We start from the raw sequence: 27,698 nt of genomic DNA, 5'->3' as shown, positions 1-27,698 counted from the left end.
TACTAATTCATAATTTAAAAACTTCTATAAACAACATCAAGCGATTGAAAGAGACGTAACGATATTCTAAAAGCATGGCTACTCAAACTTACTGAATTTGAAATCGGCCAGAAAAGAAATCACGCCGGAATCCAATCGAATTATTCATAAAAGTTTTTCCATTAAAACCTAAATAATCATGTCTACTTATTTTCGATTTCAATAGTGACTTCCTGGCCAAATACAATTTGTGCGGCTTTTGACTTCTGTTAAAAGAAAACACGCTCCGAGGTAATGAAAGTGATTGGTAGCTTTCGTAATGAATAATCGAAAGCTTTTTGCGATTTTTCATACGTCTTAATCAAACGTACAAAAAAGTTTTATTATTTTTGTTATCATAGCTTGCTTCTTTATAAACAAGTACTGCGACTAAAATAATTATATAATTTCTAATTTTGGTGATGGTAAAAATTTGGTAAAAAAATGAAATCGAGATGCACGACCAGTTACAGTAACAGGTCAATTGAAAAGTCCCCGGTCTACCATTGTAAAACAAATTTTTTGGCAAAACTAGATTTTTTAATCAACATAATTCCCTTCAAGGAATACACTGATTGTAGCGACCCTCCAATTTTTCGTTACCATTTTTGTAGTACGATTTGTCCTTTGCTTCAAAATAGGCCTCAGTTTCGTCGATCACGTCTCCATTCGACGAAAATTTCTTCCTAGCTAGCATTATTTTGAGATCTGAGAACAGGAAATAGTCGCTGACGGCCAGATCTGGCGAATACGGGGGATGAGCTCACTAAACACTGCTCCGAAACATCAACTCGCCGTTGTTTTTGGTCAAAAGTGAGCTCGCGCGGCACCCACTTTGTACAGTCTTTTGGCAGTCTTCGGTGCTTATTTCTCCATGTCTAAACTTAGCATACCAATCCTTGATGGTGATTAGCGAGTACATTGTGATGCACCGACACTCTTTCGAAGTACTTCACACAAACACGTTGAATTACACTCGTTATAGGTTCTACAGGAATATCGCGTTGTATCACTTTATTTGAAATATAGTACGGAGCATTAACAATGGCACGCAGCACCTTATTTTGGAACCGTTGAATGATGGATATATTAGATTTGCTAGCGGTACCCATAGTTGGATTCCATATGACCAAATGGGCTTGAGTATAGACTCATACTGCAATACCTTGTTATCTAATGATAACTTGGATTTGCGCCCGATGAGCCAATACATTTGATACAATTTAAGTCCAAGTTGTTTCCGTTTAGAGAGTATGTGCTTCTTCCAGGTTAGGCGTCGATTTAAGTGCATACCAAGATATTTAACATGCTCTGCTTGGGGGAGTTGATGATGATTGATATACACTGGTGGGCATGTTCTTCTATGCAAGATAAACGTTATATGCGTGAATTTTGTTTCATTGGCTTTAATGCGCCATGTCTTCAACCATAATTGTATTTGCTCCAGGTGGGTTTGTAGGTTTGTTGGTGCTGTGAGTGGATCTTCATGGGATGCTAAGATTGCTGTGTCGTCTGCGTATGTTGCCACAGTAGTTATTTTTTGGTGGGCAGATCGGCCGTATACAGAAGATACAGTACTGGACCCAGTACACTACCTTGCGGAACTCCTGAATATATTGGATTTAATTCGGTATGTTCATCGCCTTGATTTACAATAAAATGTATATCAGTGAGATACGACTTTAGTAACTAATAGTTCGGATGAGGGAAAAGTTTCTTTAGTTTAACCTGCAAGCTCGTATGCCATACTTTGTCAAAAGCCTGAGATATGTCTAGAAAAGCGGCCGAACAATATCTTTTGGCATTTAGGTTAGTGTTTATTTTGTTTACAAGTCTATGCACTTATTCTATAGTCCCATGCTTATTGCGAAAGCCAAACTGATGTTCTGGAATAATTTTTCTTTTTTCTATTATATAGTTTAGCTTCTTTATGTATAATTTCTTGAAAACTTTCGAGATTATCGGTAATAAACTTATAGGTCGGTAGGAAGTCACATCTTTACAGAAAATAACAGTTTTCCTATTAACTATTTTACTATTTTAGTAAAATAGTTACTATTATAGTTAAATAGTTACTATTATAGTTAAATAGTTACTATTATATTATTATATATATATTAGTTCACTATTTTATTTTCAACTTTTATCATCTTTCTTGTTTGAATTGAAGAAATTAATAGATTGGCGGATATAGTTAATCATATAGTTATCAGTTAAATTAGATTCGAATAAACAACAATTTATTTCTTTTAATAAATTTGTTTATCATCCATGGTTATATTAAATTGCCATCGGCATACTTGATTGATCCCTATTTTGTAAATAAAATAGGATTATAATAATTATACCCCTGTTGTAGACTATTTATGAAGGCTGAGACAAAACTTCCTCCAGATTATAGACTAGTACTAAGACGATTTTCTTCACCAAACTGTTTACCCAATTAGTATACCTCCTACGAAAATATTAAATATACATGAACAACCAATATCGATTAATACGTTCTATGTACTTAATGTTTGAAACCAAAGTTTTGTTAATAAAATTTAATGGATGGTAGGAGTTGTTCTTGTATTTTCTTTTTTTATTCTACTTGTATAGATATTATTGCACCAGTAGTCGTATTAATTTCATTACTCAATAATCAACTTAATAATTAATTACTTTCATTCCGACTACTACTCATTTAAACATCTTCATGTTTGGATGAATTTAAAAGTCACTGCAGCCTCATTTTCGAAAAAATAATACCCAATTATGCTTTCAGTTTAAAATTTGCATCAACGTTGTGGATTCTTTTGTATTTTCATAATCAGTTTTGGGTTCTCTAAATCTCAAATGCCTCAACCTCAATGATTTAAAGCGAAAATAAACTTCAACTCTAAGATCATTTGTCTCGAAAAACTTTCATTATTCTAAGCACGTTTTTCAACAAAAAAAGCAAATCATTTTCTCCTGTAGGATTTAACTTTTATTGCACTAAACTGTTAGCTGTGAAAGTTTGTTGTCATTAATTTTCCTGGGCTACAGAAAATCCTACAAGAAAACGTCCGTCAGCATCAAATCGTACAATCTTGGTTTTATTATCCTGACTGGTTCAGATATTTGCCCAGTAAACAATAAGTAATTCTTGTGATAATTATTATATATGAGCCATCTAGAAAATTACTTCAGTAAATTATTGTCCGTGTAAAATATGTAATACTAAATGTTACCCTAAAGATTCTAATATTTGTCCAATAATCACATCTGACAGTGATTGACAATGATATTTGGGTGCAATGATGCTCTTTCGAAATATTTAACACTAACACTAGGTTATGGTGTCCAGAGTACATATTATACTGTACAACATTGAATGATAGCTATATTAGATAAGCTAGAAATATTCCATAGTGGCTTTGAGTTCAACATGTCAATATATTTGAGGAATCTAGCAATGAAGCCAAGCAATATTTTTTAGAATTTTAAGTCTTTATTTGTTTGGTTTACTTTGCATTTGCTCTATATATTCGCGCTTATTTCGAAATAAATTGGTGTTTAGAAATAACTTTTATACATTCCATTACTGTATTGAGTATATTGATGTACAATTTTTCCCAAACTTTGGAAATAATAGGTGATCTTTCTCAATTTAATTATTTCACCCACTTTTCAGATGCAGAGAAGCAGAGAGCATGGACAAAATAATATAAACACCATGAAGTTTAGTACATCTTGTTGCATGTTGGCAACGCTGCTTCTGCATATGTATTGTTCATTTTACATGCCAATTTGTGTAGGTTATATATATCAGTATTTTATAAGTTTTGTTCTGCGATAGTTACAGCAAGCGATTAAAAAGTAAAATCAGTCCAGTAAAATCATTTCATCAGACTATTAAACAAAAGAAGACGAATTGTTGATACTCGGTTAGAGATAGCGTGTATATGACCAAAAAAAATCAAATTATTTAATGTTTTACGATCGACAGTATCTACACTAATAAGAGCATACACAAAATAAGGTAAGACATCATCGGTGAAGAATAATAACGGGCAAATCCAAAGTTAATTGGTAGAGACCGCTTAATATTAAAAAGGATTCGAGCCATACAACATAAAATCAGCGCATCAAAAGTGACCCAGAACTCAACACTGAAGGAAACGCTAAGCTGTGAAAGTAGTAGTGCAACGATCATAAAACCTGGATTCTTGCTGATTTGAAGAATCCGACATTTTCCGATAAATCATCCCTTACATTCTTTCTTACGGACCCCCGTGGGTTTATGTATGCAGAACCCTATTAAAAGCCTACGATCCAAATTGTCTACTTCCTATAGTCAGGTGCGGGGTAGGTTCTGGTCCTCTCAATCGCATTACTGGCAGGATTGCTGCGAATACATATCTCGATACCCTCAATTATGAAGTTCTTACTATGATTAGCATGTTACTGCCTAATAATGCTATATTTCAAAACGATAATGCGCCCACAATAAATAGATTAAGGTTGGTTTGGGGTTTGAGGGGCATGAGAACATCATCAAACATCTCCCTTGGCCAACACAATCGCCATACCTCACCAAAAATGAACCTCGTTCAAGTAATTGACAAATGCTTTGGAACATTTCGTTGGAAACTATGCAGTTACTCTACAAATAGTGACTCGACAACACATTAATGAATAAATATTGCGTATATATCAGGTGTTCGTTCAGCTCAGAGCGAGGCTCACTCGTATTCTTAATATATATATATATATATATATATATATATATATATATATATATATATATATATAAAAATCTACAACATGGCCGACTCATGCTCTCAACATCGATCCTCCTTTATCGAAACGCTTATAAAAGCATAATTCAATTTATTTTTATTACTTAATAACACAGATATATTAGATATTTCATGACTGCCTTATTGAGTTTCAAAAAACACGTTTATTGAAAAAAGGGGATACATTTATCTGTGAATTTTTTTAATGTGTGCTATGTTATAAACATATCACGGGAGAACGGTAAATGTCGGTATGAAAACGTAGTGATTAAATCAAATTTTATCAAGAAAAACGTGCACAGACAGTAACAGAAGAAGCTAAGGAGAAATACACTGATATTAACATGATTTGACAAGGAAACACTACACCGAAAGAAACAAAAACTGAATGAAAAAATGGTAAATATGCTCTCTAATGAAAGTAAAAAACATGACTGGTTGATACAGTTGTTAATTAGGTGGATTAGGTCTCCAGAGGATACCATAATATAAAAAACGCATTTTTATTGTATTATATTACATATTATTTTTATACGACATGGACGACTCATGCTGTCAATATCGACCGTTTATTATTGAAAGCCTTATACTGCGTGGCTCAATTTACTCTTGATGGATGTAAAAATTACCCTCGATAAATAAATATTTTATTGGTTAATAAAACAGATAGGTACTTCGTGACATATCCCCTACGGAGTTAAAAAAACGCATCTATTAAAAAAGAGGACACATTTATCTGTCAATTTTTTTAATGTCTCGAAGTTATAAACACATCATCGGCGAACGGTAAATGTCGATATATTAAAAATTCCCGTGGAGGCTTTTTCGTTTAGTTCGTGGCGAATGGCAAACATCCAGAGCGCAACATATTAAAAAATAAATAATCGGATTAAATATAAACCGACAGTTTCCATTCCACACATGCCGAGTTAAAATATGTATAGTTTTCGTACGGATTTGGTTTTCAAATAATCTGATCTGATACCGAAAGCACCGGCGGATGGGATGTAGGTGGATTTATGCAAAAAACCCTGCGCGACGAAAATATTATTATAAAAGTTTATATTTGAAAAAATAAAATCCAGCTATTGTCCGGAGAATTAAATATATATATATATATATGACAGTGATACCTATTTAGCTTAGCATGTAGTAACAGGGCAATTGAAAAGTCCCCGGCCTACTATAGAAAACACATTTTTTTGGTAAAATTAGTTTTTTTTATTCAACATAATTCCCTTCAAGGGTGATACATTGATTATAGCGACCCTCCAATTTTTTGATACCATTTTTGTAGTACGATTTGTCCTTTGTTCCAAAATAGGCTTCAGTTTCGGCGATCACTTCTTCATTTAACGAAAATTTCTTGCAGCGAGCATTTTTTTGTGATCTGAGAACAGGAAATAGTCGATGGCCAGCTCTGGAGAATACGATGGATGAGGAAGCAATTCGAAGCCTAATTCATGGATTTTTGCCATCGTTTTCATTGACTTGTGACACAGTGCATTGTCTTGGTGAAGTACCACGTTCTTTTTCTTCAAATGCGGCCGTTTTTTAGCGATTTCGTCCTATAAACGGTCCTATACCGCTATGTAATAGTCGCTGTTGATGGTTCTTCCTTTTTCAAGGTAGTCAATGAAAATTGCAGAAAATTGTGTGCAGTCCATTCGGATGACTGTCGGATGGATTTCGGAATGAAATGATGAAGTCATGTTTCATCCACTGTCACATTGACAATGAGATGACGCAAAAACTCGGGTTTATTACGCTTGATCATCTTCAAACACTGCTCCGAATCATCGTTGATTTTTCTGGGGAAGTGTCCAGAAACTCGGCATCAAGCCAAGTTTTTGCTTCAACTGCATTTTTCCCTTCAAAAAGAAATATTTTATCAACACGCCAATTCCCTTTTATCCATTTTTTTTCACAATAACCAAAGTTGCTTCACTCAAAATGCTATAATTCACAAACTAATGATCCGACAGCTGTCAAATGTATACAAGCATCTTTTGATGGTTAGGGCTAACTAAAACTCGTATGGATTTAATTCTAGTAGCGCCATCTATGTGTCAGTCCGGGGACTTTTCAATTGACCTTTTATTTATTTTATCATTATTGTTTTTATGAGTTTTGGCTGGAACAAATTTCTAATAAGTTGATTAAAAAGTATCCGGTCCTTCCGCATATAGAGTTACCTAGTTTGGATTTATTAACAAAGATTCAACAATTGCAGATTACATAGAATAATACATGTAATTGACAGAGTCTATGAAGGTAAAAAGGTATGTTCAACTATATTCGTAGATGTAACACAAGCCTTTAATAAATTATGGCATGACGGCCTTGTTCATAAGCTACAGAAAATGTTACAGAAACTGAATTGAACTGAATTATTAAAACCTTACATAACGGCTGGAATGTTTAGAGTTGAACAAGCGGAAGCCAATCTACAATAAAATAAGTTAGAATAGGTTTACCACAAGGAAGTGTATTGGAGATTTGCTAATGATACTGCGATTGTTGCTGTCGGAGACAATAGCGAAGGAACTACACAAAAATTACAACGGGCAAGTAACACTATAAATAATTGGATCTAAACGTGGAAAATAAAAATTAATAAAGGTAGATCTATGCATGAGTAGTTCACGTATAATCAGACTAATAACAAAATATAATACTATTATTCCATATAGCAACAACACTAAGTATCACGCAATAAATCTTGATCACTGGAAAGAACATGTAGAAATAAAAGGAAAAAATTGGAGTTCAAATATAGGAAAATGTATTGGTTAGTTGGAAGAGTCACACAGTCATAATCAGTATATAATAAAGTATATGGACATACGGAATTCAGTTATGGAGATATTTCGCAAATAGTAACATAAATACAATAAATGCCTAATAAGCCCTGAGAAGTATTGTAGGTGCACCCCACGACACGAGTGATTACTTACACCAAGACTTCAGATAACGACTGCCACTTCAAGAGAATCGTAAGGAGACATGAGGAGAGATTACATTCTTATGTCAATGTACAATATTACAACTTGGACACAAACAAAAAAGGATCAAGCCATTTGATCTTGTGTAGTAGAGTGTCGCGAGTTCATTATTACAGCAGAGACTAAGATAGAACCGATGGGTTTAGGGTAAATGATGTGGCTCGGTGAATGGAGGTAAAACGAAATGAAACAGTGGTGTTTACATTATGTGACCGTTATTTATTGGCTGGAGAAGAGGCTTGGGCAGTCGATGGTGGCACGTCTAAATCAAACGAGGGTTGAGCACTGAATGAATCGAAATACCCTTCAATAACATCCCATATAAACGTCTCGGGGTTTGCCAGCTATTCGTTATCGGGTTCTAGTTGGCGCTGCTGGCACCCCGCCCGTGTTCAACATCTGGGATTATATTTCTGGGTATTTTATAGACCGTTATTCCACGATGGAAAATTCGACATGCCTCAAGGTCGCTATAATACTCCCCTTCCAGAATTTTACATACAATTATTTTAAGCAACAAAAATACAAAAATGTATGAAAAAATATCAAATACAAAAAAATATATATACCAAACAAAATGTGCTGCATGAAAAGGGCTTTGAAAAATATGATAAATCGAAACGGTTGTGGTTGGTACGGTTGCGATCTGGTACGGCTGTTGATATTTTCCGCTCCTACAGATACCGTTGCTTCATCGTCGTTTTGGCACTTGAATGTCGTCCATCGACGACGTTGAGAACAAGTTATTTTTCGGACAGGGCTCCCGTAACCGACGCTGTGGGAGGATTGATTGTTCGACGACGTGGTAGCTTATTTTCTTCGATATATACATACATATATATATATATATATATATATATATATATATATATATATATATATATATATATATAATTTTATACCAGAAATTTTGAATTTATAAACAATCTGCTAAAATTGATTTATGGTTTTTATATACAAAAAATAAATAAATAAATTGAGAATTTCTGAAAAACATTTTCAAGTTTTTTAGTTTTGTTTACCTCTTTCTTGTTATCTGATTCGGGCATTTGAATAAAAATAAATTTTTTTATTTGATATTATATCTACACAATAGATTTAGTCAATTTTATGAATGGAAATGAAATATGAATGAACGAAATTCCTGAACGGGAGAAAAAATGGGGTTTCCTGAGAGGCGTATCGTCTTTCCGATCTGTTTCTTTATCGGTCCCAAACCGGGGGTATCTGCGTAAGGTTTATGGATGGTCCAAGGCCGAAACAACACCGCCTGACTGACGGGAGACGGAGTGAGGTCGAACCGAAATTAATTCGTTGGATCTTCGGAAATTCCGACCCGTTGGATATTCGAATGTTTGCAATTTTAATAATTTAAGCCGTTAACAAACGATCCGTCCGTTTCACTAAACATATTTAGTGTACATGCTTCTTCTATTTAAGTTTATGTTTACTGAAGTTTGCTATATCTTCAAACAATTCAATCGTTTTATTTAAAAATACGAACGTATAAAAAAAACTATCGAAAAAAGTAACTTTGTGTTTCATTTTAATTAGTTTTTAGAAGCATGATGAAAAAACAACAATAATGCCGCATATGCAGCAATTATTTGCAATGTTCCCTTGATAATTTTTTTTGATAACATCTTCACTAGATATGATTAGTACAGTCTTAATTATAAATTAATTTATTACTACATTTCATTTGTAGTTGTATTAATTCACAAGAATTCATTCATAACATATTCATAAATATGTAATCCTTAATTATAAAATTATAATAACTTGAGCTATGGTTAACACTAAAGGTATACACTTTATATAAGTTGGTATGATTTGGTACGCTTCAATTTTCTAATATCCTGCGCGTTGTCCAGTAGTTGTATTGCCTACACGTTAGCAAACGCAAATCCATTTGATTTCCAGGTCATCGTGTGGTTCTTCATTGGTTACGTAGCGATAGGCATTGGTAGTTAATCGAATACTTTTGTTTTGGCAGCGTTGGATGACTAGTTTGATTTGAATTTTAAGTGCAATCCCATATTTGCACCCCATAGGCCTAAATTGGCTTTACGATGGTCTGAGTTGAAGTTCCTTCAATATACACAGGATAAACGTGATATTAAACTGATTTTATCTAGCTAAACTGATCTAGCTATTTTAATTTAATAATATGAAAATGTATAGTCTATCCAAAGAAGTTTTGAATATACGTTATTAAGATAATAGTAAGATGATAATAAAAATAGTGTTATGACAACAAAAGTTGATGGAAAAAGGTAAACGTAAGAATAACAATTGATTAGGTTATATTAGTTATAACATTTACTAATAATTCATTGTAGATATATTGTACTTCATGCTAGAAACAGGAATGGTTAATAATACCTTTGATTTGGATTAACTCGATCTGATACATTGAAGAAGAAATTGGAAAATGATGGAATTGTGAACAAATGTTAGATAGACTGACAGTTAACAGCTTAATTATTCACTTGAATGAAACTTTCTGAATAGGATATGATTCAATGATGCCAATTTCTAAGGTGTAAGTAAAGGTGAGTATATAATCGATATACGATAACGGTGGGAAATGTTATCGTATAATGTAAATTATTTATATGTACAGATATAGGTGTGATTATTCACAATATACATGAGCATTTGGTTAAGATGTGCGAAGAGAGAAATAATACTGTTTTCCAGATATGGCAAATGTATTAAGGAGAAAGTAGTGATTATATCTATTTTTATTAAGAAAGATGTATACAGGTATTAACAGAACAAAAGAAGGAGAAATAAAGTGACATCAAAATGCTTTTATAAGGAAACACTGTACCGAAGGATACAAGAACTAAACGTAATAGTGTACGGTAAATATGCTTTCTAATGAAAGTGAAATATATTACTTCGATATACAATTGTTAATTAGGTGGATTAGGCCTCCAGGAGATACAATTACATAAGAACGTAAGTATTGAAATGATATATATTTCAATAATATATTAGCTATACCTTTTGAAATTGGCCAGACATATCAATTTGTCAAAACCTTCTTATTCCTCTATTTATTTGGAAGGAACCCTTATTTTTTCCCAACGAATATATAAAAGGGTCTTCACAACGAATCTGCCTTCCTACCACATAATTTTTTTCAATTGGTCAAATAATAGATGTCGTCCCCATTTTGCACAATTGGTGGACCAAAACGGCACGAACATCTGACATTGAACGAAATTATTTTTTTTCGGAAGGAAATTGAGCGTTCGATCTTGGGCTCTTGATTTTAATAAAATATCAAGACCACTGATTACTTTTTTTTGCTAGGGATCGATGATACTTAATGTAATTAAAAATACCAGGTGGTACAACCAAATATTCAATTTTAATTTAAATTTTTTAACTTTGAAGAAAATTTTAAATATTATTAATGTAACCTTTTGGACCACTGGATGTAAAAATTCATAAAAAAAGTTCCACCGAAAAAAAAAACACTAAAATCAGTGAAGTGCGTAATTAAGTAATGCCTGTATACTAGATGGAATATGCCTTCCTCACTTGCATTCAATGAGTTTGACTAAACTTGAGGAAACTAAATTAGTAGGAAAATCGGCCAAGTGCCAAAAAGTACGATATTTTTTAATATCAATACTGTACTAATAAATTAAAGTAATATTTATACGAAATCGAAAACAAAAGACTGTTGTGAAATTCTTTGACTTACTGTAAGTAGACTTTTATTATTCGGTACTTAGTTTTAGACTAAGCAAATTATCGCTTTGATAGTTTGCAGGAAGAGGCTTAGAGTTAGGCATGAGGATGTCTGTTTGGAATTGAAAAAGCGATGTGTCTGAATTGCAACATAGTAACTGAAGATACTGTTATAATAGTTGTATGTAAAAATTACGAGAAAGTTGCAACGAAATAGTGAGTAGAGTGAAGAAAATGTGAGTAAAGAAAATTAAATATTGCATTAAGTTTGAAGAGACTAAATCAAAATAATATTAATGTGCTTTACGATATACAATGTGTATGAATGATACTGAAAGCGAAAATATAGTGGAAAACTCATGTAACAAAGGATGAGGAAGAATTGGATGTTAAGACAAAACAATGTATTAGTCATTTTGAGAAAATCTCATAACATACAAAAAATAGTGTTGTTTAAATACATCCTTAAGCCCATATGAAAATAAAATATCCAGAAATGAAATTGTAAGAAGATCGATCTGGGCATAATTCAGAGGTTTTAGAACACAAAATTGAGGACTATTAATGCCTCCTAGCGCCTATATCCTTCTATAAACTTGGAAAGACACATCATTAACCAGGTCATTGAAAACATTGCCTAGAACCGCAAAAACAAAAACACATTCACACAAAAATTGGCACAAAAAATTCTTCAAAATCGAGGCGGTCTAATTTCTCGATGACATAGTTTGGACAGAATCCAAGAGAAGTGACCATTTTGAGCTGGTGTAGTATGGCGTTCGTGGAAAAGTAGATAATAGTAGTAGTGTACATGTTAACAATAGACTAAACAAGTTGTTAGAAATTAAGTTATTTTAATGCCAAAATCTTTCGTCTTTTATTTGTAGTAATTTAGGACTTTTAAGATATAATAACAAGTATTCATCAGACTATTTTTAATAATATCACGGAAAAATATAGTCTAGCCAAAGAAGCAGTGAACATACGTCATCATGATGTATAATGTATTGCCTGTCGCAGTTCGTAATTTAGTTTCATAATCAAACAATATTTTCCTTCTTATTTTATTCCAGTTCAAAAGAGATACAATACTGTCTGATATGTTCGAATACGTAAAGGAATGAGGCTGCAAAAGTCGTTCGGTTGTCAAATGAATCTAATTGTTCAGAATAATACATGAGCATTCGGTTAGAATGTATGAGAAGACAATGAATACCAACTGTTTTTTAGATATGCATTTATCATTAGGTATAATTCAGTGATTAATTTTATCAAGAATGGTGTACACAGGTAGTAACAGAAGAAACAAAAAACACATGACTTGATAAGGAAAGATTTCATCGAAAGAAACAAGAACTAAACGTAAAAAGGCAAAATATGCTCTCTAATAAAAGCAAAAAATATTATTTGGATATACAATTGTTAATTAAGTGGATCAGGCCTGCAGGGGATAACACTACTTAAAAAAAACATGCCTAGAACTCCCTCATGGTTGGCGAGGAAAAGAATTTTACGTAAATATAATAAAACAACTCTAACCAATAAACTATTGCGGCTGTATAATTAAATGTAGTTTACATTTTTCGACTAATGTTGTAAATTGTGTTATATGTCAAACCCAAAATAAATTAAAACTCATAGTTGTTGCGACAACATTGCGACGTTCTGACGTCATACATTTAGATGCCGTATGTTCGCTGCTACTTTGGATAAACTATATTATCTTGAAATTTGATTATATGTTGATATATCCAAATATTAATATGTAAAGCCTACTAAGAAAGAATCGTCTTACAAATGTAAAAAGTAACGATATGCCTTTTAATTTCATTAATCGATATGGGATTATTGTGAGTTGCAGTTTAAATCAATATGCAAATGAAATTAATGGTAGGGCTAAACGAAATTTTGGCGATCCTTTTTTTTTCCTTTAATTAGGAAATTTCACTTTATCCCGTGGCACGATTAATAATTGCGTTCTCCGCGGTACAGATTTTCCGGCTTGATATAAAAAAAAAACGATTTCTCGATTGTTCTCTTCCGAAAATTAAAAGGGCGCCGACCTTAGGAAGAAAGAAAGAAAAAAATAATTAGAGGAGAATTAATTACATCTAAGTTAATGATTGCTCGAAAATTGGCTAAAAGTATAAAAATGATTTTTATCCATTTTTTCGGATTGTCGACCCAAAAAAAATTATGGGCTTTAATTAAAATGTTAATTTAGAATACGCCCCTCCGTGTCCTTGATAAATCGCTGTGATTTGCAATAATTTTCGTACTTTTTGGTCCACAAATCAACAAAAACTTACTTTTCCACACAAAATTCATGTCATGAAAGGAGGGAGAAATCTCAAAACAAAAGTTCGATACGCTACTTCCAAAAATTTCTTCAAAAGACATCCAGTCTTACTCAACTTGGTTGCTGGCGTGATTTGAAACTGGTGATTTGGGTCATACTGATCAGTTAAGCTTTGGACAGCACCTAATGTTTGAAAATGCAAAATTGCAATCTAACTTGATTAAAACTTAACGTAAACACACCTAAAACTTGCGTATTAGCTTGGAGTTATGAAATAAATAGAAACATTTTAAAAATTTGAAGGTGGAATCCCATATGTGACTAAATATATCCTAGATTAATGCATGATTGTACCTTTCCCCCGATGCATCGATGCCAAAACAGGCGATATCATTAGAGAAAATGTTCCCGATGGAACCTGAAATAGGATATGCTTTATGATAAATTGGGAAGGTGTTTTGTGATCAATATATGTGACTCCGGAACGTTACAGTCAACAATTTATTTAATGGTGAACTGAATGAAAAACTCGACCAGAAAAGGTTCTTTACTGTACATACGTATAAAGAAGCAGGTAAGTCATTCTGCTTAAAAATAACATTCCGCTTCACACTGTTCAAGTAGCTGAGCTGACCTCTTGACATGGTCCTGATTAGTTGTAACATCAGAAATGCAGAAATGATTATATAAACTTATATAAAACAACTGATAGAATATTTTTACGGGATTAAATTTCCTGTTATATACTTTTTATACGAAGTAAATTAATTGAAACACATGTAAAAAGTATATGTCATACAACTAATTTTTAGAAAGACAAACAAGGAGAATAAAAAACATACAATAGAAAATCCTACCTTCTTCATCTAAATCGTTGTCGCTAGTCGTTGAATTGTCATCGCCTTTCGAAAGATCGACGTTTCGCGTCGCGTCCTTTTTGATCTCATCATCGGACACTTCCGATTGACTTTTCCAGTTCCAGCAACAACACGTAGTTAACTTCAGTTTACAGAACATGGTCTGTCACTATGCCATTTCACAAAAATTGAAATAAAGGTCCATCAATTTCACTTAATTTAACTATCAATTTATATAACAGAATATTAATTAGCATATATATAGCTGATATTTATATACGGGACGTTTCGTCTAATCGATCGTTACTGTCCGAAGCTATACGGTGCTAATTAATAACGTGCTCGAGTTTGAGTCTGATGGCTTTAAATTTAAAACAATTGGGAATAGTTATGGAATTATAGAGCAACTCGTGATGTTTCAGTATCAATTAATTTAAAAAGTTACAATAACATAATAAAGGAAATTGTATTGGAAAATTGATCCATGAATCTTCTTTTATTTTTTTTAGCAATTAATAAGGAATATGTTTCGTTTTACAATTATTATAATTATTGTTTTTTAAGTTTTAATTATTCATTTTTTGCAATTAGAAAATCTGTATACTTCTGTTTTAGGTTATAGTTATCTCTCTGAAAACTCCCATAAGGTAGTGTCTTTAGACCAATATTGTATTTACTCCTTACCAGTGATATCCCTAAATGTGAAGGAGTAACAATGCCATATATGCTGATTATACTGCAATATTCGTTATATCTAACATGAAGAAACTAACACTAAGAAATGGTGAATTAAATTTAATGCTAGGAAATCTACATACATCTAAATATTATGTGCAAGAAAGTAGAAAGTAGTCGATTATATATATGTTCTAAAGCAATTCCATATACGAATACAGTAAAATAGTTAATATGACCTTGAATTCCAAGCTCAAGGTAAAAATACATATTAAAAATAAACGACTAAAACTTAATTTTGTCCAAGGAAATTATAGAAAAAACAGACTATTAGTATTCTTTTTCTACCTTAACATCATCAACACCATAGCTACAAAATTTGACTTTGAATGTATCAATCAATTGGCCTAAAAGTACAAATTGACATTTAGTAAATACATACTTTATACATGATAAAGAATTATCTATTTCATCAATATTTCCTTAAGATAAAATAAAGGCTCATGAGTGTCAAGTTCAACAAAAAAAATCATCTTTATCAAAATAATTAATGATGTTTCTTTAATGTTAATGCCTATTAACCTTTATTACATAGCATTTTATTAAAAAAACAATGTTTAACATACAACATACTTTTTGCTGGAACATACTATGGTGAATGAAATTCTGATATCATCTGGCTCTGTTTTAATGCGAGCTATGTTATGAAGAAATGTCAACACCTGTAGAGCGCTATCATCAGCGAACCTAAAATCAATTAAAATGTGTATAGCATCATACTTGAAAGAGTTTGAATGGAATACGTGTCAAGCTGGAAAATTGCTTCACTCTGTACTTTTTTTGCAAATATGAAATATTTCAAAAGCTACTCTAGTTATATTAACAAAAAAAAATTAATTAATAGAAGTGTTAAAGTAAATGAAGTAAAAAAAGTTCGTTGACTTGTTTTAATTAAAACACAAGTATAGACGGTTTTCGAGTGAACATAGAACGAGATACATGTTCATTATAAGAAAATGATGGGAATAGTAAGCAAAAAAAGACGTTATAATGAACGTTATGAACGAATATTTCAGTTTAGTCACCATCCGTAAGAATTATAGAGCCATCAGTTTTTTCTCCTAATTGATAATTTTTATATTTATTTTCGGTATGTTTGTTGTCTGACTGTTTCTTAAATACATGTTTGCGATTCGAAACTCAATCCAACTCACTGGTAATCACCTTCGAAAAGTTATTATAACTTTTTGATGTATCATTGCGCATATGTAATCTATTCAAAGTTCTTTTAGTAATGCGTCGTGGATATTTGCGACGTCGAAACATTACAATGTTGCCGCAGCAACTCTGAGTTTTAGTTCAGTTTGGCTTTGACATACAAAAAAAATTCTAACCTAAATAAAATAATTGAACAAAAATGTTAATTTATTTTAACATTATACTATATCTAAAAACTACAGTTAATTATACAGCCACGATAATTTATAGGTAAGAGTTAAAACCTCTTATCACTATTGCTTTCAAGAATTTTGCATACGTCTGACAGCTGGTCGCGGTCCGGTGGTCAAATGTTAGAAAATATTAGTTATACTTATTACAAGTTATAAACCAGCAAACAATATTATAGCCCTTTATTTTGATAAATTTTAAGTCGCTCCGTAATATATCATATTATTTTGTTTGAAAATGCCGAACACAATAGATATTCAGCGTTAAAAATTGATTGCGACTATAATATTGCCCCCTTTTGCCGGTAAATTCTGTTAGTGGGGTTATTATGACATTAAATAATATAAGTCGTAATAACATCGCTTACAAAATGAAGAATAATACGTTAGATTCACCCAAGAAAACCCGTCTACATACAAAGTGGGTGACGAATCTTGACCATCTTGATATTGGCTCTATTCGAGACCAAATATACGAAATGTATAAGAACAGTAAGTACACAAACTATTTTATCGATATAAACATAATTTAATAAAATTATTTTAGAGAAAATTGTTTCTCTGGAAAGTATACATAAAAGAATTAGGGACATGCAGCTTTTTGAGGGATGTAAGACATTTGTATACACTATTACAGGGCATATATACATAGACATATTAAATGGTGTAAAGATAAATCTCGGAGAGGTTTAATGGAACTTCCAGATATTACCTTAAAAATAATTCAATTAAAGGCATAAAATAATATAAGAAACTTAAATATTTCAAAATGGTTCATTGTAGCACTCTTGGCAAAACGGTAAAAAGTTACAACTGCATTCAATTGAGTTTTGTTGTTCATTATATTTATTAATCGTTAATTGCAGATATATTGCTGGTTGAGAAGGATATTACATCAAAAACTGTTTGGATACGTGGAAGGAAGCATTGTCAACCATAACACCTTCGATTTGGATGAACTCGATAAGACATAAAAAGGACAAGACGAAGTAATTGATAAATGATGGGATCGTGAACATGTTTTAGACGAATTAGAATTTAACAGTTTAGTGATTAAATTGGACAGTGAGTCGTAAAGTGAAAGTGATTGAAGGAAACTTTCAGGATATGTGATAATGCGGTGTAATGCTGGAAATTCCTGAGACAGAGTGATGAGAGTGAAAACAACTAAATGTATGCACATAATTAATTGAATATTACTGTAGAAAATGGTATTGTAAGACGTAAAAGATTTGTGTGCACAGATATGTTTGTAATTGTTCATAATTAAACATAAGCATTAGGTTAGAACGTACGAGGAGAGAATGCTAACTGTTTTGTAGATATGGTAAATGCATTAGACAGAATTCAGTGATTAATTTTATCAAGAATGGTATACGCAGAAGAAATAAAAATACAGTGATACCAAGATGACTTGTCAAGTCAAGGGGATAACACTATATAAAAAAACGCAAGGATGGTGTGGAGAAGAGTATATTGTAAATAAAACAAATTTAACCTACAAACTATTATGCCTGTGTTCTTAATTGTAGTTCTAAGTCATTCGATAATATATGTATTAGATGTACTATAATGTTTAAATAAATTATATTTGATAACCTTTTTGTTAGAATTTTCTTGTATGTCAAAGCCAAACTGAAGTAAAACTCAAAGTTGATGCGGCAATATTGTAATGTTTCGACGTCACAAATATCCACGAAGCATTACTAAAAAAACTTTGAATAGACTATATACATGGTTTTAGACATGAGCAATCAAAAGCTTTTTACAAGGTAAATTAGGGTTTCAAAATTGATTCTAGCTTCCGAAATATTTAATAAATTCATTATTTTACTATTTTTGACCTGAACGAGAAATGAACGGAGGTTGAACTGAGTCTTTTATACTACTTGGGATATGTTTCACGGACTAGGGTCCAGTAGTAATCGCTCGTCAGGTCTTCATACCAAAATCATTGGTATCGCCTTTCGATTTTTGGTTTTTCTTGGTATAACCGCTCTCCTTGCTCGTCGCTTGTGCCACCTGAGTTTTATGGGAAAAAATTAAGATGTGAATGTAGAAAATGTATATTGATAGACATTCGAGCTCCAATCCCGTAGTAGTTTTGCAACAAATTGTGGATTCTGTTGTGATTTGTGGTTATCGAAAAAGTTGTGAACAATACTTTGATGTCCATACTCCTGCTTCATCTGGCGTTAAACATTTTGTACAATTTGCGTCAGCCATTAGTTTACGAATATCAAAATCGCTTTCACTGTTCATTGGTGATGAAGACAAGGTATTTTAAGGCATTTTTGCACTTGTAGTTCGACAAATTGATAATGGATTACTGTCAGTACATGAAACTGGCCTCGACACTGATAATACGTCCGATAGCCGATAATACATACCGATGATATTCATCAAGCAAAAGTAGCAATCATCTACATTATTTTTTTATTCCTTGCACAACGTTGATACAGAAAATGAAAAGTATATATTTTCAGTGATGACTTGTATATTTTTGTTCTGCACGTGTTTCAAAGAAATATCGGTACTCATGGCTTGTCAGTGCATACTACAGCAAAACAAAAGTACTGCGAATACACATATTTTGCATTTTTCATGATTTTTTCTACTTTACCAAGTATATAACTTTCACAAACGTAACAGAAACATTTTGAGTCGACTTTACAAAATAAGAAGAAGAAAGGGAATCTTTCTGAATATGGGATTAAGATTCAATTCTGATTATTTCCACACATTTCGAATCACAATTACAGCACCAACAAAAGTTCCAAATTGTGTTTAATGTAACGTAGTCAGCTGACAGCCGTTATAAGGGCACAGTGTTGCCACCATGCACAAACTTGAAAACTAGAACTAATCGTCACACACGGATTCTCACGTGCTCGGGTCCAAAAGTTGACCTCAATTTGTAAAGTCGTGTTGTTAAACTTTACATTTGACAAAGCAAAATAGATTTTCAATAAGGAACTCATTTTTTTGTCAATTTATTTTTTTCCAAATCTAGGATAAATTTATTTAAATAATACGGTTCATTAATTGATTTATTAATTATTTTTAGCATACCGTAATAATAATATTGTTACTAATATTTTTATCGTGAATTTATTTCATAGGCGACATTGATATAATTAGCAGATTGAAATATTTACATTCATATATTAAAAACGGTTGTGCAACTAAATTCAAACTGGACAACAGTGTTGAAATAATTAGAGTAGGCATATATAGCCTATCCACAGTTGCTGCGACCATACGTCATTAATATGTTTAATGTATTGCTTGTCGCAATTTGTAAATTCGTTTTAGAACCAGACAATATTTTCCTTCTCATTATATTCTAGTTAAAATGAGATACCATGCTGCTTGATACGTTCGAACACGTAAACGAAGCAGCCTGTCAAAGTCGTCCGGTAGTCAAACGTATGCAAAATTCTTCAAAATAATAGTGATAAGAGGTTATAACCCGACAAATGTTGTCTTAACGCTTTGCATGTCTTGATAAATATCAAATCGCTGCTTATTATTACTGGGATTAAAAATGCCGATGCCAGACCAAACAAATTGTCTCTTTAATCAGTTACTTGGAACAAGAACGAGATAATGGATGCCCCTTCTTGCCAGAAAATTCGTTAGAGAGGTAAATATTTTTTACTGTTAACTATTAATTTGCTGCGGTATTTATTGAAAATATATTTCTAGCGTGTTGTAGCTGCACTGAATATTAATATGGATACGGTCACTGAAATATCTCAAAAAATTAAAAACATAATCTTGTATTCACCGAAAAGAAACCGTCCTCATACGAAGCGGATGGCAAATCAAGATCAGCTTGATGTTAGAACTATCAGAGATCAAATATATGAAATGTATAAAAACAGTCAGTTTTTAGAACTCAGTTAGAAGTTAGTCAGTCTTTTGAAGATAAACATAATATAATACAATTACTTGAGAGGATACTGTTAGTCTGACAAGTATTAAAGATGTATTGAAATTGGTCTAATGGTCTAATGGAACTTCCAGACATCAATTCAAGAAAAATCAAAGAATACAATTTTTAAAAACATATAAGATAATCAAAAAACGTATTATTTCATTTTATGTATTTAGAAGGTCACTAATGGTAAGAGGACAATAAAAACAGTTTTAAGACAACTAAAGTTCATGGAAAAAGGTAAACGTTGGAATAAAAATTGATTAGGTTTCATACATTTATATAGTCATATTATTTATTAATACATTATTGCGGATATATTGTGCTTCATGCTGGAAACAGCAAAGATTAATAGCACCCTCGGTTAGGATGACCTTGATCAGACACATTGAAGAAACTGAAAACTGATGAAATCGTAAATAAACGTTCGATAAATTGAAAATTAACAGCTTATTTATTCACTTGAGTGAAACTTTCTGAATATGGGATTATGATTTAATGCTGATTATTTCCAAAACATGGTAATGAGAGTGGTAACAAATAAAGGTCTGTAGGTCATAGGTGGTGTGGAAAAGAGTTCAATGTAAATATAATAAAACAACTCTAACCTATTATTAATGTGGCTATATAATTAACTATAGTTTAAATTATTCGATAATATATGCATTGGAGGTATTATAATGTTAAAATAAACCATTTTTATTTTATAACATTTTTGTTTCAATATTTTATTTAAACTAGAATTTTTTTTATTTGTCAAAGCCAAACAGAAATAAAACTCAGAGTTGACACGGCAACATTTTGACGTTTTGGCGTCATAAATTTAGATGACATATATTCACACCAACTTTGGATAGACTATGCCACATCAGAGCACTGATCACATCATACAATATTGTTTTAAATGCAATTATAAAGGTACAAACCTATTCAGCAAAATAGATGCGATTTTCTAATTCCTACAAACTTTTATAAAGTTGTACATTTTTAATTTTCATTGCCTTTTGTTTCTAATTATTTTGAATTTTGTCCCCCTTATTGTGAGGAAATTTTCTGAAATTTCCTTTCCGTCGCCCTTATAGAAAATTTACAGCTTGTAAGTTTAAAAAATGAAATACAAACGCGTATAATTGCCCTCAGCGTCGCGATGAAGAACTGGAGAATAAAGTTTCAAACAGAATTTGCTAAAAATTCAGGGTGCTCTCTCATAATCAAAAGCACGAACGCGATTTCGTTTGAAGTTTAATATTATATTTTTAATATAATATTATTTTTTCGTTTTTTCCGAACTGAAAATATTCAATTTGTCCATAATAAATGGTCTATTGTTTTCTTTTTATTGGCATAAATGAACTTATTAAGATACGTTTAACAAATATTTTACGCATGAAGAACTAAAATTTGAACAAAATATTTTCTCTAAAACATTTTACTCGCAGAGAGAGTCTCCATTATCTCGTTCGTGTTCGAAGTAATGCCTGGGCTGAAAAGTCTAGGCCGTAACAGAGAAAACGCAGTTCTTTTTGTTCAAAATGGGCTTTACTCATCAACGTAATCTCAATCAAGAGCATCACAATCATTCCAGCGGCGCTCTAATATTTCACTACCACTCTTGTAGAACGATTTATCTTTTGCCTCAAAATAGGCCTGTCACCAGCTGTCCTTTGAGATGATGATCGTTTTGATTGATTCCGAAGTGAAGTAATAGATCCATGTTTCATCCATTATCACACATCGACGCAAAAATTCCAGTTTGTTACGTTTAAACATGGCCAAACACTGCTCAGAATCATCAACACGTTTTTGATTTTGGTCAACAGTGAGCAAACGCGGAACCCACTTTGAACAGAGCTTTCTCAAACTAACACGTTCGTTTGACATCTTCACGATGTTAGCTAACTCACGCAACTTCACTTTTCGATCACTCAAAACGATTTTATGGATTTTTTGAAGTTTTCTGCTGTTACCACTTCGTTTGGACTTCCACTGCGTTCTGCATCATCGGTGTCTCTACGCCCACGTTTGAAGTCAGCAAACCAACGTTTTATTGTTATTTCTTGAGCGGAGTCTTTATAACACCTCTCAAGTCATTGCTTGGCTTGAACGGTATTTCTTTGTATCAAGAAGCAGTTTAAAATTAAAACACAATATTGTTTTTGATCCATTATTTTGAAAATAACAAAAGTTGTACCACTCTTAGCAGCAGGATATCTCACAAATGGATGAGTAGATATCATGATATTTCAACAGTTTTCTTCCGAACGTTAGTACAAACTGAAAAAGCGTTGAATGCAATAAAAATAGCACCATCTATGAGTTAGCCCAGGGACTTTTCAGTCCACGTGTTGCTTCTAAGAAAAATAATCTATATTAGAAAATTCCACTGTTATATCAGTTATAACAAAAGTGGCAATTTGTACGCCAAGATATCAAGCAGAGCAAGTTAAATATCTTGGTATGCACTTAGATCGACGCCTAACCTGGAAGAAGCACATACTCTCTAAACGAAAACAACTTCGACTGAAATTATATCAAATGTATTGGCTCATCGGGCGCAAATCCAAGTTATCATTAGATAACAAGGTGTTGCTGTATGAGTCTATACTCAAGCCTATTTGGTCATATGGAATCCAACTATGGGGTACCGCTAGCAAATCTAATATATCCATCATTCAACGGTTCCAAAATAAAGTGTTGCGTGCCATTGTTGATGCTCCGTACTATATTTCAAATAAAGTGATACAACGCGATATTCCTCTAGAACCTATAACGAGTGTAATTCAACGTGTTTTTGTGAAGTACTTTGAAAGAGTGTCAGTGCATCCCAATGTACTCGCTAATCAGCTAAATATGCGACGTGATCGTGACTAAAACGTTTAACACCACCTGATCTGATTACTGGACATATATAGACTTTAGAATAAGACTAAATAATTAAAATAATATTTTATACAGAAGATCGCTTAATGAAGTGATTTTCTGCATGCCATGTAAATATAATATAGACATAAGAAATACTTATTGCCTATAGGGCAGATTGTGGAATCACAAAGAGTAAAAAAAATGTTTTATTTTAAAAGGAAAATTATATTAATAAAAACAATGCATGAACAAAAATGTATTACTAATTAACAATTATAAACACAGTGCGACCAAATGAGGGAAAAGCACGAAGGATCAAAGCCACTCCGTACACTTAAAGCAAAATGTGGAAACTGAAAAAGAATAAAATATAAACGTTGCTAATGAGATTTGGCCCTTTCAACGCTGAGTTTCTGGAAGTATCCGAAAACTTTGAACAAGATTTATTTGGGTAAGATTGCCGCCGGTTTTCGATTTCAGAAAACGTCGAAATATGATAGATATTTCTCGCGAACTTATTGAAATTTCTTCGGAAATATTTTCAGAATTTTAGCGTTGTGTCAAAGAAAAACTTAATGAAATTTATTTATCATTATTAAATTACTAAAACTTTGCAATTATTTAAAAGGTTTTTAACAAATAAACTGATTTTATTTACAGACCATTTTTAACGAGTTATTTTAATAAAATGTCTTTCTAATAACCCAATTGTTAAGTTGTTTTTTTACATGAGTATTTAAGTGAGTTAATGTGTTAAAGTAGCATAGGTTCTAACAACCATAAAACAATGTTTCCTCAAAAATTTATATACCCATTTAGCCAAAATGAATAACTCTATTAGCTCTTTTTGAATAGTTTCAACCTAATAAAAATTGTTCTTGCTCAGTGTCATTTGGCCAGTATATCTAGGCTTGGCGCATAGGACACTGCTGACTGAAAATGCATCAACACAAAGTAGTAAATCTTTTGAGCGACTGTTAAACAAACTGAAAAATTCATCACTATTTCGTACGACTTGGAAAATAATTTAAAGGGAAATAATATTGAAGTGGTTGAAGTGATCAAGGAAAATTTATATTTAGTACATTATAACAATGACTTAATTAATAGCAATGCATTTTGAAGGCGAGCTTTCTATTTAAATTATACCTTTTGGAAGTAGTTTAATACAAGCAGATCAAGTACTGCAATCGATAGAGTTGATTCAAAAACATGGAAAAATGCATCGACCTATTATGAGTTATAAAAATACCCGGAAAATATTCGAAGAATAAAATAATTTCGTAGTAAATGGCAGTTTTCCATTCAGTGTTATTGAAATTGAATTATTGACAATAATTAATTTTATTGTTTGATTTGAAGAAATCTGTTGTTGAAGTCCACTTTAAGCTAGAAACGTATGGTCACAAAATATAAAAATATAGAATAGGTTTACTCGTAACCATGCTTTGCATGTCCGAATCACTGGAGTAAAGACATTTTTTGTTATGATCTTATTTTTCTAGCACCATTTTCCTTAATCTATTGAAAAAGATAATATGCCTACAAGATAAATCAGTTAATCAAGTATCAGCAGTTGCACAGCCCAAATTAGAATGTTCAAAAAGAATTATAAGTACAAATATCATATTTTTGAACTGAGAGGTTAAAAGTTAAAAATTATAACACATGTTTCTCCGAAGATGCTTTTGAAACCGAAGAACCTGTATCTTCACATTTATGCTGATAAGAACCAGACACACTAAAACAACACTAAAAAGATTAAGTATTATTACATATACAGGTAATATTGCAATCAAGAATTATTATACATATTGTTATGATTCTACTATTACGTTATATTATCTAAATGTTATTTAACAGTACTCGGGACCTATTTTAATTCATTTTTATGGGAAGCTATCACTAGATTTTTTCATTTATTGGTAAAAGAATGAATATAACCAAATACAATGAACGTTCTCGTACAGATATTGTCAGCTAATGGCGATCCTTTCTTAAATTATTAACTGAGCAGAACATAATGAGAAAACGCAATGTAATAAGAAAAATAATAAACTCGCTTTGCGCCCTCAGGTGTCTTGGGCGAATAAAACTTGATTACAACCTTACACATGAGACAGCGCATTCTAAGTCTTTCCATTCTGTACTTGTGGAGATTCTGCTCCATCTTGTCTCAATTGTCGGCTTTGACAATAACAAACAACAGCCTGTACGACCAAAAAAGTTCGAAGACAATTAACTGCAAGAATTATTGGACGAAACTTTCAAAGAACTTTCGGACAACTTGACAGCTCATGACTCAGAGCTGTTTCCAGATGTCATAGGTTTGTTCAGGAGAGTCAAAATTATTGCTTGCTGCTAAAACCGTATGAAACTGAAAACAAAAGCAAGGGCATCCTTTTGCATGACAATAGGCGATCACATGTTGAAAGAGTTGTGAAGAATACACTGTTACGGTTCAAAAGGAAAGTTCTGTCGAATCCAGCCTTTTCACTATAACAGGTTAATTGAAAAGTCCTCGGCCTGACACATAGAAGACGCTACTAGAATTAAATCTATATGTTTTTTAGTTAGCCCTAACCCTCAAAAGATGCATGTATAAATTTGACAGCTGTCGGATCATTAGTTTTGTGAATTATAGCATTTCGAGTAAAGCAACTTTTGTTATTGTAAAAAAAATAAAATATTGCTTTTTGAAGGGAAAAATACAGTTGAAGAAAAAACTCGACTAGATGCCGAGTTTCCAAACACTGCCCCAGGAAAATCAACCACCAAGGATTGGTATGCTAAGTTTAGACGTGGTGAAATGAGCACCGAAGACGGTGAACACAGCGGATGGCCAAAAGAGGTTGTTACCGACGAACGCATTTAAAAAATCCACAAGATTTTGAATGACTGTAAATTGAAATTGAATGAAATAATAGACACTAAAGATATCAGCCGAACTTGTACATCATATCATTCACGAATATTTGGGTATGGGAAAGCTCTGAGCAAAGTGGGTGCAACGGCAGCTCACTTTTGACCAAAAACGAGTTGATGAATTAGAGCAGTGTTTGAAGATGATCAAGCGTAATAAACTCGAGTTTTTGCGTCGATATGTGATAATGGATGAAATAGGGCTCCATCATTTCACTCCGATGTCCAATTGACAGTTATTCGAATGGATTTCACACGATGAACTCGTTCCAAATCGTGTGAAAATGCAACAGTCGGCTGGTTGTATGACGTCTGTATTTGGAATGCGCATGGCAACCTGGAAAAAGGAACCATTTGTAGGACGAAATCGCCGAAAAACGGCTGCATTTGAAAGGACAAGAAGGTACTGCTTCACCATGACAATGCACCGTGTTACAAGTCAATGAAAACGATGGCAAAAATCCATGAATTGGTCTTCGAAATCCACCTCCTTATCCACCTTGTTTTCCAGAACTACTTCTTGTTCTCAGATCTCAAAAAATGCTCGCTGGGAAGACATTTTCGTCGAATGAAGAGGTGACCGCCAAAAGAGCTACTTTGAAGCAAAAGACAAATCGTACTACAAGAATGCTTTCGAAAAGTTGGACGGTCGCTATAGCAGTGTATCACCATTGAAAGAAATTATGTTGAATAAAAAACTAATTTTGCCGAAAAAATGTGTTTTACTATGGTAGGCCGGAGACTTTTCAATTACCTGATCAAGGTTTCAAGGACCTGTTACATAGCGCCTTCTGACGATTACTTATTGGAATCCAAGCAGTTGGCACGCGAGATTGCATTATTTGCAAATCAGTATAGGGCTTTTGACACAGTATAACCAAGTTTCCAAAAATATGAGAAAACATAAATGATGTTAATTAAGATATACTCTATCAATTTTTCTCAATAAATACCTTTTTAAAGTAAAAATGATCAGATTACATGCAAGCACCTAGTAGATATGAAGACGAAATGTAACTACAAAGTTATCTCACCAAGAAATGCATATTGATAACAAGTCGTATTGATCAAAAACCATCCTCGATGAGTATAAATAAAATATTTCCCATCCTTAAACGAGACCGCTTCTTACGCGGAAAGTTTCAAACGAAAGTTTTCAGTTGAGTTTCATGACACGAACATCAATCATGCTACAGAG

General features: G+C 32.5%; 1 protein-coding gene across 7 annotated transcripts in view; it reads right to left on the bottom strand.

The window, feature by feature from the left end:
* Positions 1-27,698, bottom strand: part of LOC143206226 (cytochrome b5 reductase 4) — a 227,083-nt gene that overhangs the window by 51,775 nt on the left and 147,610 nt on the right. For 3 of the 7 annotated variants that reach the window (XM_076419034.1, XM_076419026.1, XM_076419032.1), the window contains exon 2: positions 14,654-14,876. The exons of 2 other annotated variants lie outside the window; for them this stretch is intronic. In XM_076419034.1, the coding sequence (XP_076275149.1) occupies positions 14,654-14,813 (160 nt within the window). In that variant the 5' untranslated portion in view covers positions 14,814-14,876. Of the gene's footprint in view, positions 1-14,653; positions 15,015-27,698 lie in introns of all 7 variants that reach the window. 2 more of the 7 variants (XM_076419027.1, XM_076419030.1) reach the window with 2 other exon arrangements.

This window comes from Rhynchophorus ferrugineus, unplaced genomic scaffold (genome assembly GCF_030347505.1).
Source record: "Rhynchophorus ferrugineus isolate W39M unplaced genomic scaffold, kcgeb_rfMv2 rfM1, whole genome shotgun sequence".
In the NCBI taxonomy this organism is placed as follows: domain Eukaryota; kingdom Metazoa; phylum Arthropoda; class Insecta; order Coleoptera; family Curculionidae; genus Rhynchophorus; species Rhynchophorus ferrugineus.
Note: the sequence above shows the minus strand (reverse complement) of the source record. Positions and strands in the feature narration are given on the sequence as shown.